The sequence below is a fragment of the Mus musculus genome, chromosome 16, assembly GCF_000001635.26.
Source record: "Mus musculus strain C57BL/6J chromosome 16, GRCm38.p6 C57BL/6J".
Taxonomy (NCBI): Eukaryota; Metazoa; Chordata; class Mammalia; order Rodentia; family Muridae; genus Mus; species Mus musculus.
Window position 1 is genome coordinate 57181226 of NC_000082.6, and position 17314 is coordinate 57198539.

Here is a 17314-nt window from a genome sequence, read left to right on the forward strand (position 1 = left end):
AATTTATAAAGTCCTTGGGTTTGAGCACGTTTGATTGCCATCTGAGGAACAAGGCAATAGGAGCATGCAAGGGAGAAAACTCAGGCAAGACGAAACGGGAAGCATGACGTCAGCACGGTACACTCCCATGAGCAGACTGACAAGAGGGAAGCTCCCAAGCAACAGCATCCAAGTCTAGCCAAGTCAGCACAAGCGAGGCTCACAGACCGCACAAGGCATGCTGGGGGATGGGCGGCTCAGGCGAGTTGCCCCACTCATTGGCTTACCGCTCTGTACATGATCTGTCTGGCCAGGGAAGATTGAAAGACATTCTATAGCAAATCAAGGCAGAGGACAGAACAAAAATGATTATAAAAAAATGCAGCAGCCTTAGAAAAGACACAGTAAAATCAGTTTTCAACCAGTAATACAGTATAAAGAAAGTATTTCCATCAATCATTCCAAGCACAAAGGAGAATGAAGAAAAGCCAGTTTCACGTGATACTTCACCAGACGACAGTCTTTTCATCTTATAATCATCATTAGTCAACCTCAAAAGTAAACGAGTGCACTTGAAAACAAACTTCAATGTTCACACCACAAGATGCAGCAACAGAAGGTTGGGGACTCAGAAGCAGTGTGTGACAGTTTCCCTTTGGAGAGCAGATGTGACTTTATGGAGCACAGAAACCCTTCAAGCATGGACAAATGCTTCAATGTTTATTATCAGGCTACTGTAGGTGAGGTACAATTAGGGGGTTAGTGACGGTAACTTCTTCCTTAGCTCTGTACTTACTAACTAGGCTGTACTTTCGTGTGCCTATGCACTAGAGTAGACGTGACATGCAGTCCTTAGGGTCTAATGTTTCGGCTGCCCCATGACACTGCCAGGGAGACAGGAGAGGGAAACCCTAGCATGTGCTCACGATCAGGCCTGCTCAGAAACAAGTTCCATATCAGCTTTTGTCACTGTGACATGATGTCATCTACCAAGGTCACACTTGAGAACTGTGCAATCAACTTACACACATCACAAAGTATCTCATCATGTTTTAAGTATGTTCACAACTTGGGTCTGGCCACACCCATAGCTATCCCGGGCTGCAGAAGGTACACACCCGAATTAGACTAATATTCTATTGTAGCACACACTCAGAACAAACAGCAAGGCAAATATTCTTAAATTTGCTTGCCAGTTGTTCACCATGTCCCTTTTTTAATTCAGGGGAAAATGGCGTTTGTTTATATTTTTAAACAAATTCCTATAAGATGTGAACTTGGGAAAGTGGGGTTCTGTTGTATTGAGCATGACCAAATTATCCAGGCTTTAAGTCCCTGAGGCACAAGGCCCTGCTGTGAGATAACTGTTTGCTGGACTGGGAAGCAGCGGCTCTATGAACTACGAACACAGGACATGGCCCTTTTGTAATGAACGAGATGAGGGACCAACTCAGATGCCCCTTCCTCTGTGACAGGAAAGGATCTGCGGAGCAAACGCGAGCAGCCTGCAGCCTGCAGCAGTGATGGCGTGGTTCGAGCTGACAGCCGTGGGACCCCTTCTACAGCGCTCCAACTAAAATCCATTACAGAACATTTCTTCAGTTTAACGAATTGCCCATCAGAAGGGCACGCTGTAAGAAACTCACCGGTCCACAGGAGTCGACGAGTTCTCAATAAAGCTGATGACCTTTTCCCTAACGGTAACGGATTTTGTCTTTAGAGCCACAGTCATTTTACTGACCAGGGATTTCATTCCTCTATCATTGGAGCCATTACAGGATTCACCCTGAAAAATAAGAACACAGATGAACCACTCTCTACATAGTTAATGCATACATGACTGCCAAAAGTTACCTACACTACAGAGAGAATTGTATCCCCCACCAAATTCCAGTGTTGAAGTACTAAAATTCAGTGTATCTCAGAATGCCACTGTATCTGAACAATGGACCAGTAGAGAAACAACTGCAATTAATCTAGGTCAGGAACAATTCTCTTCACTGGGGGAGGACATACGTTTTCATATTTTCATGCATGTGCAGATATTCACCTTCCCACCTTACCCTATATCTATGTCTCTCCTCTTGTAAAGAGTGGGTTAGCGGATGGGCAGCTGGGGTACAGTGCAAGCAGGACATCCTGCGTTTGGGTCCCTAGGACCCATGTGAAATCAAGGCACAACAGTAGGAATCTGCGACCCCAGCATGGGGACAGGGAGGGGCAGGGCCCACAGGAGGATGCCTGTCATTGACCACCCAATCTATCTGACTGGTCAGCTCCAGGTTCAGCAACAGGCCCTGGCTTAAAAACAGTAAGGTAGACAATGACTGAGAAAGACACATGTCAACCTCTGGCCTAGCATACACACATGAAGAAAGGTGGAAAGCAATATAAGTATTTAGCAACAGGGTGTTAACCAAACAAATGAGAACACATGCAACGGAATATTATTTAGTTTTCTTGTATACCTAGAGGATTAAGGTAAAAGCAAATTCTCGGAGAATCCTTATCTGCAAATACTGTATCAATGATGTTTTGATCATGTAGCTGAAGATAAACCTCCACAAATCTACAGTGCACTACCTTGCATATTCTTGCTCTCCTGGCCCTCAGGCCCTCCTGAGGGGAAACAGTTATCATTTTATTGCACAGGTGGAGAAACCACGCTGAAAGGCCTTACTGGAAATCATAAAAGAGGGAAGTTGTTCAGTGGTCGCTACCTAAGTCCAAATGAGTAACTGTCACCCTGTTCAGCAGTTTTCTGTCTCTGTTGTACAGAATAAACATTGGTACATGACTGTTTTGATTGATGCAATGACTACTATTTTGATTGATGTATTTTGATTGATACTACTAAATTGACACAATGACATCAAACTCAACTGTCAAGACTTTTTGCTGAGATGAACTTACTCCCTATAGCACCTCACAGTTATGCACATCACAATCATTAAACATCAAATATATGAGGCTGGCCAACTTTTCCCTTTCTCTACCTGCACCTAATGTCCTCAACCTTGCAATAATGATTCCTCGTTGCAAACTAAGTATTTCCGACATCTTTTCTGTTATGCTGGGGTTACGGGAGTTAAGCATCTTCTGTGCTCTGCTGGGGTTCCAGGAGTCAAGCATCTTCTGTGGAAAGCGACCTGGCATGCTCCACGCAGGTACTTACATCGACAGAGCTGATGCTGCCCCTTGACCCTGAGGTACTGGCAATCCAATGGCCGTATCCACTTTCTGGTCCCTCTACATTTATGTCTGCCAGGTGCTGCTGAAGGGCTGAAAGTAAACAAGACAAACAAAACAAAAGCTGCAATAGGAGACTCTCTGCCAAGACTAAATACCAGAGAAGTGTAACAAACGCATCACAGCTAAATGAAAATGGATCAAGGACATAATGGCCACGCGTGTTGCCCTGCATCCCCACTGAGAGCTCCAGGTCACAGCAAACCTTTCCCACCTGTCTAAAGCCCACTTCAGAATCCCCAGACATGATGATCAGTGAACAGTCTTCCTTTTTCTTTTTCTTTTTCTTTTCTTTTTTTTTTTTTTTTTTTTTTTTTTTTTTTTGGTTTTTTTGAGACAGGGTTTCTCTGTATAACCCTGGCTGTCCCGGAACTCACTCGGTAGACCAGGCTGGCCTCGAACTCAGAAATCCGACTGCCTCTGCCTCTGCCTCCCAAGTGCTGGGATTAAAGGCATGCGCTGCCATACCCGGCCCGCGAACAGTCTTTCAAGTACTAACACATAATGTGTAGAATTTCAACTCATGGAGAATTCACAGAAAAGCTAGGAGACATCAATCTTTTCCCATAACAGCACAGACTTGGCCATTAATGAAAGATTGAAGAGAAAAAAGTTACAGTTTTAAAAAGCTTCCTAGAACTCTAGACTGTGGCCATGGTGATGCGCACTAATCAGTTCTTGGGGACCCCAGGGCGGAAGAGCATCAACCTCAGTCACCTGGAGGCTAGACACAGAGCAAGACCTTAGTTTCTTTTTAACTTGAGTATACATTGTAAAATAATAATATTTTTCTTCCTGAACACTCTTGAGAATTATATGACCAACTTTTATATTGTGTTATCAGGATTTCTAATAATAGCAGGCAAGGGGTCAACACTTGTTTAACAATATCTTTTTTTTTTTTTTTGACAGGATTTAACTATGTAGCCCAGGCTGGCCTCAAATTCACAGAGATCCCCCTGCCTATGACTTGGAAATGCTGCACTAAACGGTGTCCAACCTTGAATGGCAACAATGTAGTTTTTTTGTTTGTTTGTTTTTTGTTTTTTGTTTTTTTTTCAAGACAGGGTTTCTCTGTGTAGCCCTGGCTGTCCTGGAACTCACTTTGTAGACCAGGCTGGCCTCGAACTCAGAAATCGGCCTGCCTCTGCCTCCAGAGTACTGGGATTAAAGGCGTGTACCACCGCGCCTGGCGCAACAATGTAGTTTTAACCGTGTTTTGGTTTGGGAGTATTTTTGTTTCTGTTTGTTTGTTTGTTTGGAGACAGGGTCTCATTTTTCCCAAGCTGGTCTCAAATTTGCTAGATAGTGGAGAATGACTTTAAACTCCTGATCCTCCTACCTGTACCTTCAGACAACTGGGATTATAGGAGGGCGGGGGAGTAAATCCAACACACACACACACACACACACACACACACACACAGACACACACACACACCCCTTTTTGTTGTTGTTGTTGATGGTGGTTGAGTTTGTCTGTTTGAGGTTTTATTTAGAGGGTGCTCCTGTTTGGTTTTGGTTTTTGAGATAGAGTGTTGCTATATAGCTTAGGCTGGCCTAGAACTCACCATAGAGTACAGTCAATTGGCCCTCAAATTCCTGATTCTCCTAAAAGGCTGAGGCAGGGGGATTAGGAGTTAGAGAACTGAGCTCAGTGGTAAAATGCTTCCTTTGTGTGTATGAGCCCCTGGTTTCAATCCCAAGCACCTTACAAAATAAAAAACAAAAAAGTTTTGAAATAGAAGCTAAATGAAATAAGCACAGTTTATGTGAATAGTCTGTATTCCCTCATCTCAGTTGTCCTTGTTCTTTGTATCTATATGTTCTACTTGCCTTCTCTTTTCTGACAGTGGTAAATGACTGGAGACAAAAGGTACCAGTTTCACAACACTAAATCAGCTCACTGGTAATCAGCTTATTTTTTCTTTTCTTTTCTTTTCTTTTTGTTTTTTTGTTTTTTTGTTTTTTTTTTTTTTTGTTTTTTTGAGACAGGGTTTCTCTGTATAGCCCTGGCTGTCCTGGAACTCACTCTGTAGACCAGGCTGGCCTCAAACTCAGAAATTCATCTACCTCTGCCTCCTGAGTTCTGGGATTAAAGGCGTGCACCACCACGCCCCGCTAATCAGTTTATTTTTTATCTGAAAAGTATGACACAATTAAATGAATGCACTATAGGCTTACCCATAAATCCTCCACTGGCAATGCTAACATATTCTTTGTTTTTCTGTAATAAAAGACAAAATTTAAGTTATTGCAAAATGTCGTTTAGTTAAAGCCCCAGATGGTCCTAAAGCATTGGCCAACACATACACAGTTATATATTAATTTTTAGCGTATCGCGTGTTCTTGGCAGTATGGACTTTAGCACATGGAGTTAGTTGCACATGTATTGATCTTTCATGTTGTATGGGCTTGAGCCAAAGATGGAGGCAGCTTTATAGCTATTAAGACTGTTTTTATTTGTGTTACAGTCTCCATAGCAAGAGAGTCAAACCAAATTCAATGAAATTACATTTTAGACTTTAATCAAAGTAGATTTTTAAAGTTTCAAATTTTTTTATCCTTTCCTAAAAAGAATATAAAAATATCATAGTTGGTTATTTAAAACAAAATTACCATTTTGCAAACTCTTAAAAACTTAAAGTCAGATGTGTTACTTTCAAGGCTGAGTCTTCAGATCTCAAATCTGAGTCTAGCCTGGTCTACATAAAAGAACAAACAAACAAACAAAAACAACAAAAAACTAGGGCCAGAACCATGGCTCAGCAAGTAAAGGCATTTGCCACCACGCCTGATGACCTGGTTTTGGTTCCCAGGACCCACGTGGTGGAAGGAGAGAACCAAGCTGTCCTCTGTTCCACTGTGGGGTGTGTCCTGGAAGTATGTGCCCACTTCTGCACACATACTATATGCTAATTAAAATGTCATATTTTAATTAAAAAACAAAAATACATACTGGATCTAAATAATGGCAAGCCAGGGACTAATGGAGAAAGAAATGACATCAGATGAACATGAGGAGCAAAGTTCCAAACATGGGAAGCTGCACAGACTACTAACTGGGTGTTTCTATAAAGAGTCGTCAGTGGCACAGTGTCAGGCTGCATAAAATCACCAATCCAAGTGCTAAAGAGAGCCAGCTCAGGTCATGGGTAACAGATATGTATATGCATATATTGTGTATATGTATATGTTATGGGTAATGGATATATATATATATATATATATATATAGTATGTGTGTATACATATACATATAATCAAAACAAGTAAAAAAATGAAAATAAATCATATAGTTATTAAAAGTTCTAGAACATGAAGCAAAAACGAGTAATACAACAGAGTAATCTGAGAATACATCCTGAGCACAGAGAAATCCAGATGCTGGCTAGGATGTGGAGAAAGAGGAACACTTCTCCATTGTGGTGTGATTATATGCTGGTACAACCACTCTGGAAATCAGTTTGGCAGTTCCTCAGAAAATTGGACATAGTACTACATGAGGACCCACTAATACTATTCCTGGGCATATAGCCAGAAGATGCTCCAACATGTAATAAGGACACATGCTCCACTATGTTCATCGCAGCCTTATTTATAACAACCAGGAGCTGGAAAGAATCCAGATGTCCCTCAACAGAGGAATGGATACAGAAAATGTGACACATTTTTATACAATGGAGTACTACTCAGCAATTAAAAACAATGAATTTATAAAATTCTTAGGTGAGAACTAGAAAATATCATCTTGAGTGAGGTAACCCAATCTCAAAAGAACACACATGGAATGCACTCACTGATAAGTGGATATTAGCCCAGAAGCTCAGAATACCCAAGATACAATTCACAAACCACATGAAACTCAAGAAGAAGGAAGACCAAAGTGTGGATACTTTGATCCTTCTGAGAAGGAGGAACAAATTACCCATGGCAGGAGTTATAGAAACAAAGTGTGGAGCAGAGACTGAAAGAATGACCATCCAGAGACTGCCCCACCTGGGGATCCATTCATATACAATCACCAAACCCAGACACTATTGTAGATGCCAACAAGAGCCTGCTGACAGGAGCCTGATATAGCTGTCTCCTGAGAGGCTCCACCAGTACCTGACAAATACAGAAGTGGATGCTTGCAGCCAACCACTGGACTGAGCACAGGGTCCCCAGTGAAGGAGCTAGAGAAAGGACCCAAGGCGTTGAAGGGGTTTGCAGCCCCATAGGAGGATCATCAATATGAACTAACCAGTACCCACAGAGCTCCCTAGGACTAAACCACCAACCAAAGAAAACACATGGTAGGACTCGTGGCTCTAGCTGCATATGTAGCAGAGGATGGCCTAGTTGGTTATCGATGGGAGGAGAGGCCCTTGGTCTTGTGAAGGCTCTATGCCCCAGTGTAGGGGAATGCCAGGACCAGGAAGTAGGTGTGGGGGGGTTAGTGTGGGGGGGGCGGTGGAATAGGGGGTTTTCAGAGGGGAAACCAGAAAAGGGAATAATATTTGAAATGTAAATAAAGAAAGAATATAATAAAAAAAAGAAAACTCATCAACACAGTGATAAATGGCACAGTAATTTTCCTACCTCACTTCCTACATGAAAATAGATTCCATATGGTTTAAAACATAATTAAAATAGTATCATATGAGCATGTAAGAAAAATATTGAGAAAAAGATGTTAAGATATAAAATTGAGAAGCTTACAAAATATATGGATACATGGATATAAAAGTAAAAGAACACTAGCTGTGGATTTCTCCACGGTGTCAGCCACGAGCAAACAAGACGGACTAATCAACGTGAACATACCTGTAAGAAGTGTGCGAGGACCATGTTCATGTACATGTCTTCTTCCTCTCTGCCACTGCCCATAAAACAGAGGTGCTCCCCGCCTGCTATGGAGCCAGACTCAATGGACTGTTTCTGTGCTTCTAGCAAGGACTTTACTGACTGTGCAAACTCAGATGGATTCTGGAGCATCTAGATTATTTTAAAAAATTAGAAACTTGGCAAGCATGTATTTGTAAAACCGGAAACTACATCCATGCAAATTACCAACATTAAAAACCAAGCATTAAAGGGATGGAAAATGAAAAGGCATAAATAAGTAAAATTCCAGGGATATGTTTATGTATATATTGGAACAAAGGCTGAGACAAACACTCCTCAATCAGAAGGAAGAACTGTTTCACATGGACCACTGCCCAGCTACAGTAGTCCTGAGTCATGATGACACAGTTTAGTTCTGAACAGAGGAAATAACAAGGACAGATTCAAACAGTTCTGCTTTTCCGTTTCCTCTTACAAGGCAGTCCACGTATGTCTTAGAAGACATCAGAAACAGTAGAGACCATTTACTTACCATTTTCTTTAGGTATTGATAAAACAAAAATCAAAACCCATTCCTCACCTTCAATGAAGTAAGTATACCAAAAACTACAAAAACTCTAAGCTCTCATTACTAAAATCCCATACAGCAAAAAAATCCAGGAGAAAAACGGGCAGATCAGAGAGAAGAGCAATTTAATAGTTTTGAAGATTGTTATGTCTGAGTGGCTACATGAGGGATCAGAGCCTCTGGAACTGGAGTTAAAGGCTGCTATGAGCATCACGTGGGTGCTGAGAAACAAACTCAGGTTCTCTACAAGACCAGCGTGTGCGCCTAACCTCTCAGACAGCTCTCCACCCAAGGAAAAAGCAACTTCAAGAAGAGAGGAAAGGAGTTTTCTCCTTGCTTGCTTACCTCTATTTTCAGTCTATTCTAGAAAACAAACAAAAACCCATGACTGATAACGCCCAGGAATGCTGATGACACAGAGCATTACGGAGCCAGTACTGAGGTATAGGATCGTCAGGCTTTTTAAAGCCACATCCCCCAACCCAATTATTCTACTTTAAAGAGTCTCTTTACAGAGCTATTTGGAAAACGACACAAAATACGTGTAAAGTTTTCATCACCAGCTTCCTAACAAAACTGAGAGTAAACTAAGTATACATTCACCGAACAACAAACTATGATCGTTGCTGCACCATGGCCCTCTGTGAAACATTAAAGGGAACGTACTTAAAGGGAAAGGTCCCAAGAAACCACGAAGCAAAGGTAACGTGGCAAAGAAAGAGTATGTATTCAAGGTGAAGACTGAGCAAGCTGATGACAGCTGATTCAGCATATTCTCTGCAACGTTAACTGATGAAAAGGAAGGTACCCATGAATCATGAGAAAAAGCAGGGGCAGGCACAGCTCTCACTCAGAGGACACAGACAGGCTAGCAGGTCCTTTCTCACCCGATGTCCAAATTCTAAGTAGGACCTTCATTTTCTGTTAGTTTCCTCTCCATACCACCTAGCCTTCCGGCTCCAGGACCACTATCTCTAGACAAGATGAATGAGGAGGGAAGGCTGTGTATTCAGCTGGAGGGGAGGGGGTGGGGGAGGGGTGGGGGTGGAGGGCACCTCCCTATTCAGCTGTCCCCCACCTCTGAGGCTTTAACCTTAGAGAGGCTTACATGGCGCCAGTCTCCGTGCCTCAACAGCTCTAAGCGCCTCTTATGATCATATTTACTTTACTCATTCTACAATGGGAGTTACCCTAGGCTACGGTGACTTTAACAACTGAGCAATTATATGTCAGATACAACATTGCCTGCATATTAGTTATAAAAATACTCATAAACTTTAAAAATGTCTTATAGCAAAAACTTATAGGATTCTTATCCAATTATGCTAAGAGCTCCTATTTCTACAGTACTTACAAGGTGCAAGGCACAATGCTAAGTGATCTACCTGGGAGATAGCTCACAGCGAGTGTAGAATTTACTGACATAATAATGGGAGGAGCGTGAGCCACAGTTAACAGACGTCACTTTATGACAACTGCCCCTAGAAGAAAAGGGACCTCAAGCCCCTCCCACAGGGCAGCTGCCAGAAGACAGCACCCCATTGGGTCACGTAGATCTAGCTAGAAGCCAGAGGGAGATCCACCCCGTCTCTCCCAAAACATCCGACGTGCACATCGACTAACCAAGTCTGAGTCTAGGTGGAACGCGGTTGCCAAATGCCCAGCATTGTACTGCTCCGCAGGACGGCAGTCCACCACGAAGAACCGGACTCCTTCCTAAAAAGGCAACAACATGTGGCATTGTGGGATTAGACATGAAGTTCACACCATACAACCAGATAGTAAAAAAGAAACCAAAAAGGGGGTGGGGGGGGAGGGGGGGACAGGCTGTTTTTAAATGGATCTCACAGGGAATTAGGCGGACCCAATTTATATACACACAAAAAGGTAACCGTTAAGATGTAAATACATTTTTTCTTATGTATTAAGCTTGAAAGTCTCACTATGTAGCAAGAGTCTGGCAATCTGAACAAAAGCTCTATGTTAGAAATAGACACTTTATTTCCTTAAACTCAATGCTCGACAAACTGTAATTTTCAGGTCCACAGACTTACAGGCCATCCAAAGAACTGTTTCTCTTGTGTATGGAGGAGCCAGGCTCATATGTGCCCTCTTCTCTTTTGTTTTCTTTGTTTGTTTAAGACAGGGTTTCTCTGGGTAGCTTTGGCTGTCCTGGAACTTGATCTGTAGACCAGGCTGGCCTCGAACTCACAGAGATCTGCCTTTCAAGTGCTGGGACCAAAGGCATGCACCGCCACTGCCTAGCTACAACATATTTCCGTAATTTTCTATGAGTTTCTTTATGGCATTAAACCATGTGATTCAACAAGCTGTGTAGCTGTCCAGAATTAACTGTCAGAGGCTACATACACCCCCTTTAAGTTCTTCATACTATGTCATGTTCAGTTGCCTTACTGACATGTGAAGAAGGGGCAATTTGTAAAACTGGTGTCTAGAGAGACAAAAATGAACTGGTGACAATCAAAGTAGCACACAAGATGGATGTGAAAATGGCCACGTGGGCAGGAGATATAGCATACAAGCCCACAAAGGCGAGGTAATGGCAAATTAATTTCTCAGGAATCGATGACAGTGAGGGAATGTTCGTATTTATTCTTGGTGGCAGGTACGGAACCCAGGGCCTCAGGCATGCGAAGCATCTGTCTAACCTTGAGCTACAACTGCTCCAGTCCCTTCCGTTCAAAGGGCACAGTCCCCGAGTCCCCGAGTCCCCGACACATGGGACGGTTTTGCTTACCCCTTGCAGCTGATTAGCTTGAAGGATCTCTGATACTGAAACAGCCAGACACAGAGCCTGGCTCAGATCTGCCTCGTCGTCCTTGATCCCCAGCAGGGTGCTACCGAAGAGATGATGGTTATCCTACACAAAGAGAAAACTGTAAACATTACAAAGAAAAATCAAAGCGTTCTTCCGAAAAGTATTTTATTAGATATAATAAAATGTGAACTAACTGTCACTACCTGAGTTTAATTGACTTCTCTTAAAACTTAGTATCATATAATCTCAAACTGTATAGGATATATGTGTGTGTGTGTGTGTGTGTGTTACAGTCAAAGTCTGTCAGAATCCACACAAAACAACTAAAAAAAATAATTCTACACCATTCTATATCAATACCCACATTAAATATTAACTGTTGGAACTGAAAATGTCAGTAGTAGAATAAGCTTACACTGCGTCTGCGTAGTATATGGGTACACAACATTAATTGAGAAGGCATAGTAAGTGTCAGACTAGTAAGGCTATAATATATGGCAAGATCTCTCCCAGAAGAGGATATAAAGGCTGCGGGGCTTGACCTCTAGCACTGAGGAAGAGCACAATGATTAATGGGTCAAAGAAGAAATTAAAAAAGAAATGAAAACTTTCCTGGAACGAAATGAAAATGACAACACAGCCAAGCCTCTGGGACAGCGGGAAAGCAGTCCTACGGGGGAGCTTAGAGTTCTGACTTCCTTATAAAAAACCAAAGGAGCACAAAGAGATGACTTAATGATGATATTAAAAATCTGGAGTCAGGCAGTGGTAGCACACATCTTTAATCCCAGCCCTTGGAAGGCAGAGGCAGGTAGGCGGATCTCTGAGTTCCAGGCCAGCCTAGTCTATGAAGCAAATTCTAAGACAGCCAGGGCTATACAGAGAAACACTGTCTCAAAAAACAAACAAATAAACAAAAACCTGGAAAAACAAGAACAGACCAAATACAAACCAAATCCTTAGCAAAAATTATAAGAATCAGAGTAGAAACGAATAAAACAGAAACAGAAAACAATACAAAGAATCATCAAATCTAAGAGCGGGTTCCTTTTTTTTTTAATTAGATATTTTCTTTATTTACATATCAAATGCTATCCCCTTCCCTAGTTTCCTCTCCAAAAATCCCCTATATTCTCCCCTCCCTGCTCCCCAACCCACCCACTCCGACTTCCTGGCCCTGGCAGTCCCCTATTACTGGGACCTAGAATCTTCACAAGACCAAGGGCCACTCCTCCCACTGATGGCCAACTAGGCCATCCTAAGAGCAGGTTCTTTAAGAAGATAAAAAAGATAGACAGATCCTTGAGCCAATTAACCAAAACTTTTGTACTCAAAGCACTAGCAGGGGTAATAAGGTAAGAGAAAGGAATTAAAGGGATACAAGTAGGGAAAGAAGTCAAACCGGCCCTCTTTCCAGAGGACATACAAAACTCTACTAGAAAACTTCTAAAAATGATCAATCCAACAACATGGAAGGATACAGAATCAACCTGCTAGTGATTTCTCATTAGTTTTTTCTATGTATCAACACCAAATGCGGGAAGAACAGAGGTTGTCATGTTCCCAGATAAGCACTACAGGAACCAGGAATGTTAAAAACCCAGACTGTCTCTTCATAGTGAGAGCTGCTTTAGTGGACACAGTTAATAGTCTGGTGACCTTTGTGCTATCTGTGTGGCCACGACCACACTGGATCCTTCCCTGGGCCCTTATAATCAGTTTGTCAATCTATGGGACCTATCTTTATAGAAGGTGTCACATATAATCTATCTATAGGGGTCATCTTTACTGAAAGTATCACATGTAATTTATAAACAATTTCAATGTAGTCATGTCTTAAGGTTGACTGTGCACACAGCATTCAATTATCTATCACCAAGGAATATTGTGTTGTGTTTAACTATGTGTAAAATAAACTACTCAAGTCAGACTCCCAAAGTATGAATCTACACCAGCTACTGAGTAGTGTTTAACTAAGCTACCATCTTGCCTTCCACAGATCATTACTCTGTGGGGATGTCTGTTCACAGAGACCCCCATGAACACGCAAACAAAGGAGGAGATCACGGACACACTTCCCCTGACAACAGCATCAAGAAAATAAAATATCTCGGAATAAACCTAACCAAGGAAACGAAAACCTCAGGAAACTTTAAACCTGTGAAGAAAAAGATAAAAAGACACTAGAAGATGGAGAGGCTCCCATGTTCAGGCTTGGGTATAAATATTATGATAGTGACCATTCTGCCAAAAGCTATTTACAGATTTAACACAATCCCAATCAAAATCCCCATTTCATTCTTCAAAAAATCAAAAAGAAAAAAACCTATTATAAAATTCACGAGGAACCACAGAAAACCCTGGATCGCCAAAACGATCCTGAGCAAAAAGAATAATGCTCAAGGGACAACCATCCTAGATCTCAAAATGTATTACAAAGCCATAGTAAAAAACACAATATGCTAATGGCACGCTACACACAGACCAAAGCCATGCAGAGCAGTGGAATAACCCCAAACCTGAGTGCATGCAGCTGCAGCCACTAAACACTGACAAAGATGCTAATAAAAGTCTATGCTGGAGAAAAGAAAGTATGTTTAACAAACGATGCTGGGAAAACTGGGTGCCCACATGCAGATGAATTTAATTATACCCATATCTATTACCTTGCACAAAAACTAGCATCAGATGTATCAAGACCTAAGCGTGAAGGCTGAAACACCAAAACTGCAAGGAGAAAACTAAGGCGGTTCCATCCCTGACAGGTGTAGAAAAGGAGTTTCTAAGCAGGACTCCATTTGCTCAAGAGTTAAGGCCACACAGTTGACAAGTGGGGCACAGTAAACCAAAAAGTGCTCCAAAGCTACAGAAACAACCAGGTTTATGGGGGAGGGGAGCCCACAGAATAAGAGGGAACTTGCCAGCTATACATCTGACAGGATTAATGATCAGAATACATAAAGAATTCAAAAAATCAAAGATTCAAAAACAATAAATAACCCATTCAAAAATAGGCTTGGACTCTAAACAGAGCTTTCAAAAGAATACATAAAAGTGGTTAGAAATATCTCAAATATGAAAGGATGGACCATGTAGAGACTGCCATAGCCAGGGATCCACCCCATAATCAGCATCCAAACGCTGACACCATTGCATACACTAGCAAGATTTTATTGAAAGGACGCAGATGTAGCTGTCTCTTGTGAGACTATGCCGGGGCCCAGCAAACACAGAAGTGGATGCTCACAGTCAGCTAATGGATGGATCATAGGGCTCCCAATGGAGGAGCTAGAGAAAGTAGCCAAGGAGCTAAAGGGATCTGCAACCCTATAGGTGGAACAACATTATGAGCTAACCAGTACCCCGGAGCTCTTGACTCTAGCTGCATATATATCAAAAGATGGCCTAGTCGGCCATCACTGGAAAGAGAGGCCCATTGGACTTGCAAACTTTATATGCCCCAGTACAGGGGAATACCAGGGCCAAAAAGGGGGAGTGGGTGGGCAGGGGAGTGGGGGTGGGTGGATATGGGGGACTTTTGGTATAGCATTGGAAATGTAAATGAGTTAAATACCTAATAAAAAATGGAAAAAAAATAAAAAAAGAAATATCTCAAATAATTTTAATCATCCCTAACAATTAGGAACTGCAGATCAGAATAACTTTGAGATCCCACCTTATCGCAGTCATAATGGCAAAGATCAAAACTGACAGCAAATGCTGGAGAGGATATGAGTACAGCGAACCTCACTCACTGTTGGTAGGACTGCAAACTACTGCGGCCACTCTGGAAATCAGTGTGGAGAATTTACAAAATAAAAGTAAATCTATGATACGACTCAGCTATAGCGCCCCTTGGCTTACGCCCAGAGGACCTGACCCCTTTCTCTTCAGACACTCGCTCAGCATGGCATGGCTGCTCTACTCACAAAGCAGAAAAAAGAAATGGAAACAGATTAAGTGACCTCCAACTGACAGAGCGTAACAATATGGCACATAAACACTGTAGACTACTACTTAGCTGTAAAGAAGACTAAATCACAAAATCTGCAGGCATGTGTAGCTCTAGATGCTCTCTGAGGAAATGTCCCGTTGTGACAGAGACCATGACAGAAAACCACAACTCATCAGGACAGAGTTGCATAACCCAGTCCCAGTGGACACACGTATACACAACTCAGGCACCCGAGGCTCAGAGATCATCAAAGGGGGCAGAAAGACTGTGAGAGCCACAGGGACAGAAAGTTTACTGTCAGAGTGTGTTTCCTGGGTGTCCACAGTTACACCCATGAACCTCCACATGACTTCCTAAGCATGACCTGAACAAGGTCAGGAAGAGACACCCTAACGTGGAAGGGGGAACGCTCGTGAGGCCTCAACTCTAAAAAAAGCAAAAAACAAAAAACCCCAAACTCCAGCCACTAAGGAATGTCTCGTGTGGGAGAAAAACCCTTCCCCAAGAAGAAGACACCTATCAGTTAGCTAATGCCAAGTGGTCAGCCCTGAAAACATACATACAAGTAGCATGGTATAGACTGACCAGGCTGGACTTACATATGTAGTTATATACATATATATGCCTCCAAGAGGTAAAGTGACCTTGCCATCATTAATAAGACATATCAAGCAGATCTATGTCACCCAGGCGAAACTCCACATAACAGAAACCTAACTACAGAAACCTATCCCACCACTGGATCTCTGTCAGAGAAGCTCTGAAGCTACAAACACACAAACTGAGGAAACAATCTCCACGTGACTAGAGACGAAGATTCAGAACAAAGGCAAGATGCTTCCTGCTATTATTTTTGCCAGGTCTAAGGGAAACTCCACTCCCCCAGATTCTGGCAGTTCAACAAAAGGCAGCATTCCCCAGGAACTTGTGGGACCACTCTCCTCGACCAAGGAGTCATCTCACTTAGCAAGGGCAGAAGGGACAAACCTGTAGTGCCTATTAGCATACCTCAGTGGGCTGGCCTCCAGGCTCCCTCAGCATCACAAGTACTTGTTACACCTTTCAAAGTTCCTGCTATCAGCCCAGCTCTCCCTACCTCCTTCCCTCCAGCCCAGGAGCTCCCCTCTCTGCAGGTTACTCGCTTTCCTTACAACCCTGCTGTCTCCACTATGAGAACGCTCATTCTCCTTTGTCCTCCTCTGTCTCCATCTTCCCATGTTCTCTCGGTCTCTCCATCTCCCTGTGTGTGTGTGTGTGTGTGTGTGTGTGTGTGTGTGTGTGTCCATCCTCCCGCTTGCTCTCTTCTCCCCCACTCCTTTCTCTGTGCCCCCTTGGTCTGCATTTCTCTGGTGGTCAGGTCCGGTCTGTTGACTATGTTCATCTACCATCTTCTCTCTCTGCTCTGGACTCTCCCGTGTCTCTAGCTGTTCTCTGTCTCATATCTAAAGTAGAAGGTTTCCCCTTAACCATACTGTGGAGCAGCAGCCATGTCACCAGTTGGCACAGTTTTTAGTCTATTTCTCTACGAATGAGAGAATTTACAGTAAAAGATCACAAAGGCAAACTATCACAGTTTTGAAAGAGCGGAAGAGAACCATAACTGAAATATTTTATCCAAAGTGAATACAGAGAATGTAAATAAGAAAAGGACACAAAATATCCAACACAGACCCATCAGTCATTTCTTGTCTTTTACCTTCCTAAAAGAAGCTGGCGTCTTACTACAGTAATACTGAGCCAAAGAGAACAGGTCTTCTATGTCTTCCAGATTCAGGCTGGCCGGGGTACTTTCCAAAAAGCCTGCAATGTGATCATAGACATGACAGCAATTAACAAATTACTTGTGGAAAGTATAGCAACAAGAACTATTTAAGTTTCAAGCTAAAACAGCTCTAACATAAGCGACCCATAAGTAACACCTCGGTGGTGACCCGTAAGTAACACCTCGGCAGCGA

The 17314-nt window shown here is 42.5% G+C and overlaps 1 protein-coding gene across 8 annotated transcripts in view; it reads right to left on the minus strand.

Moving 5' to 3' along the window:
• Window positions 1-17314, minus strand: part of Tbc1d23 (TBC1 domain family, member 23) — a 62667-nt gene that overhangs the window by 12364 nt on the left and 32989 nt on the right. For 6 of the 8 annotated variants that reach the window (NM_001358433.1, NM_001358434.1, XM_030249252.1 and 3 more), the window contains 8 exons: window positions 17056-17159; window positions 11384-11506; window positions 10249-10341; window positions 8037-8207; window positions 5413-5455; window positions 3155-3261; window positions 1626-1765; window positions 267-311 (listed from right to left, as the gene is read on the minus strand). In NM_001358433.1, the coding sequence (NP_001345362.1) occupies window positions 267-311; window positions 1626-1765; window positions 3155-3261; window positions 5413-5455; window positions 8037-8207; window positions 10249-10341; window positions 11384-11506; window positions 17056-17159 (826 nt within the window). The remainder of the gene's footprint in view (window positions 1-266; window positions 312-1625; window positions 1766-3154; window positions 3262-5412; window positions 5456-8036; window positions 8208-10248; window positions 10342-11383; window positions 11507-17055; window positions 17160-17314) is intronic. The other 2 variants (NM_026254.2, XM_030249251.1) reach the window with 1 other exon arrangement.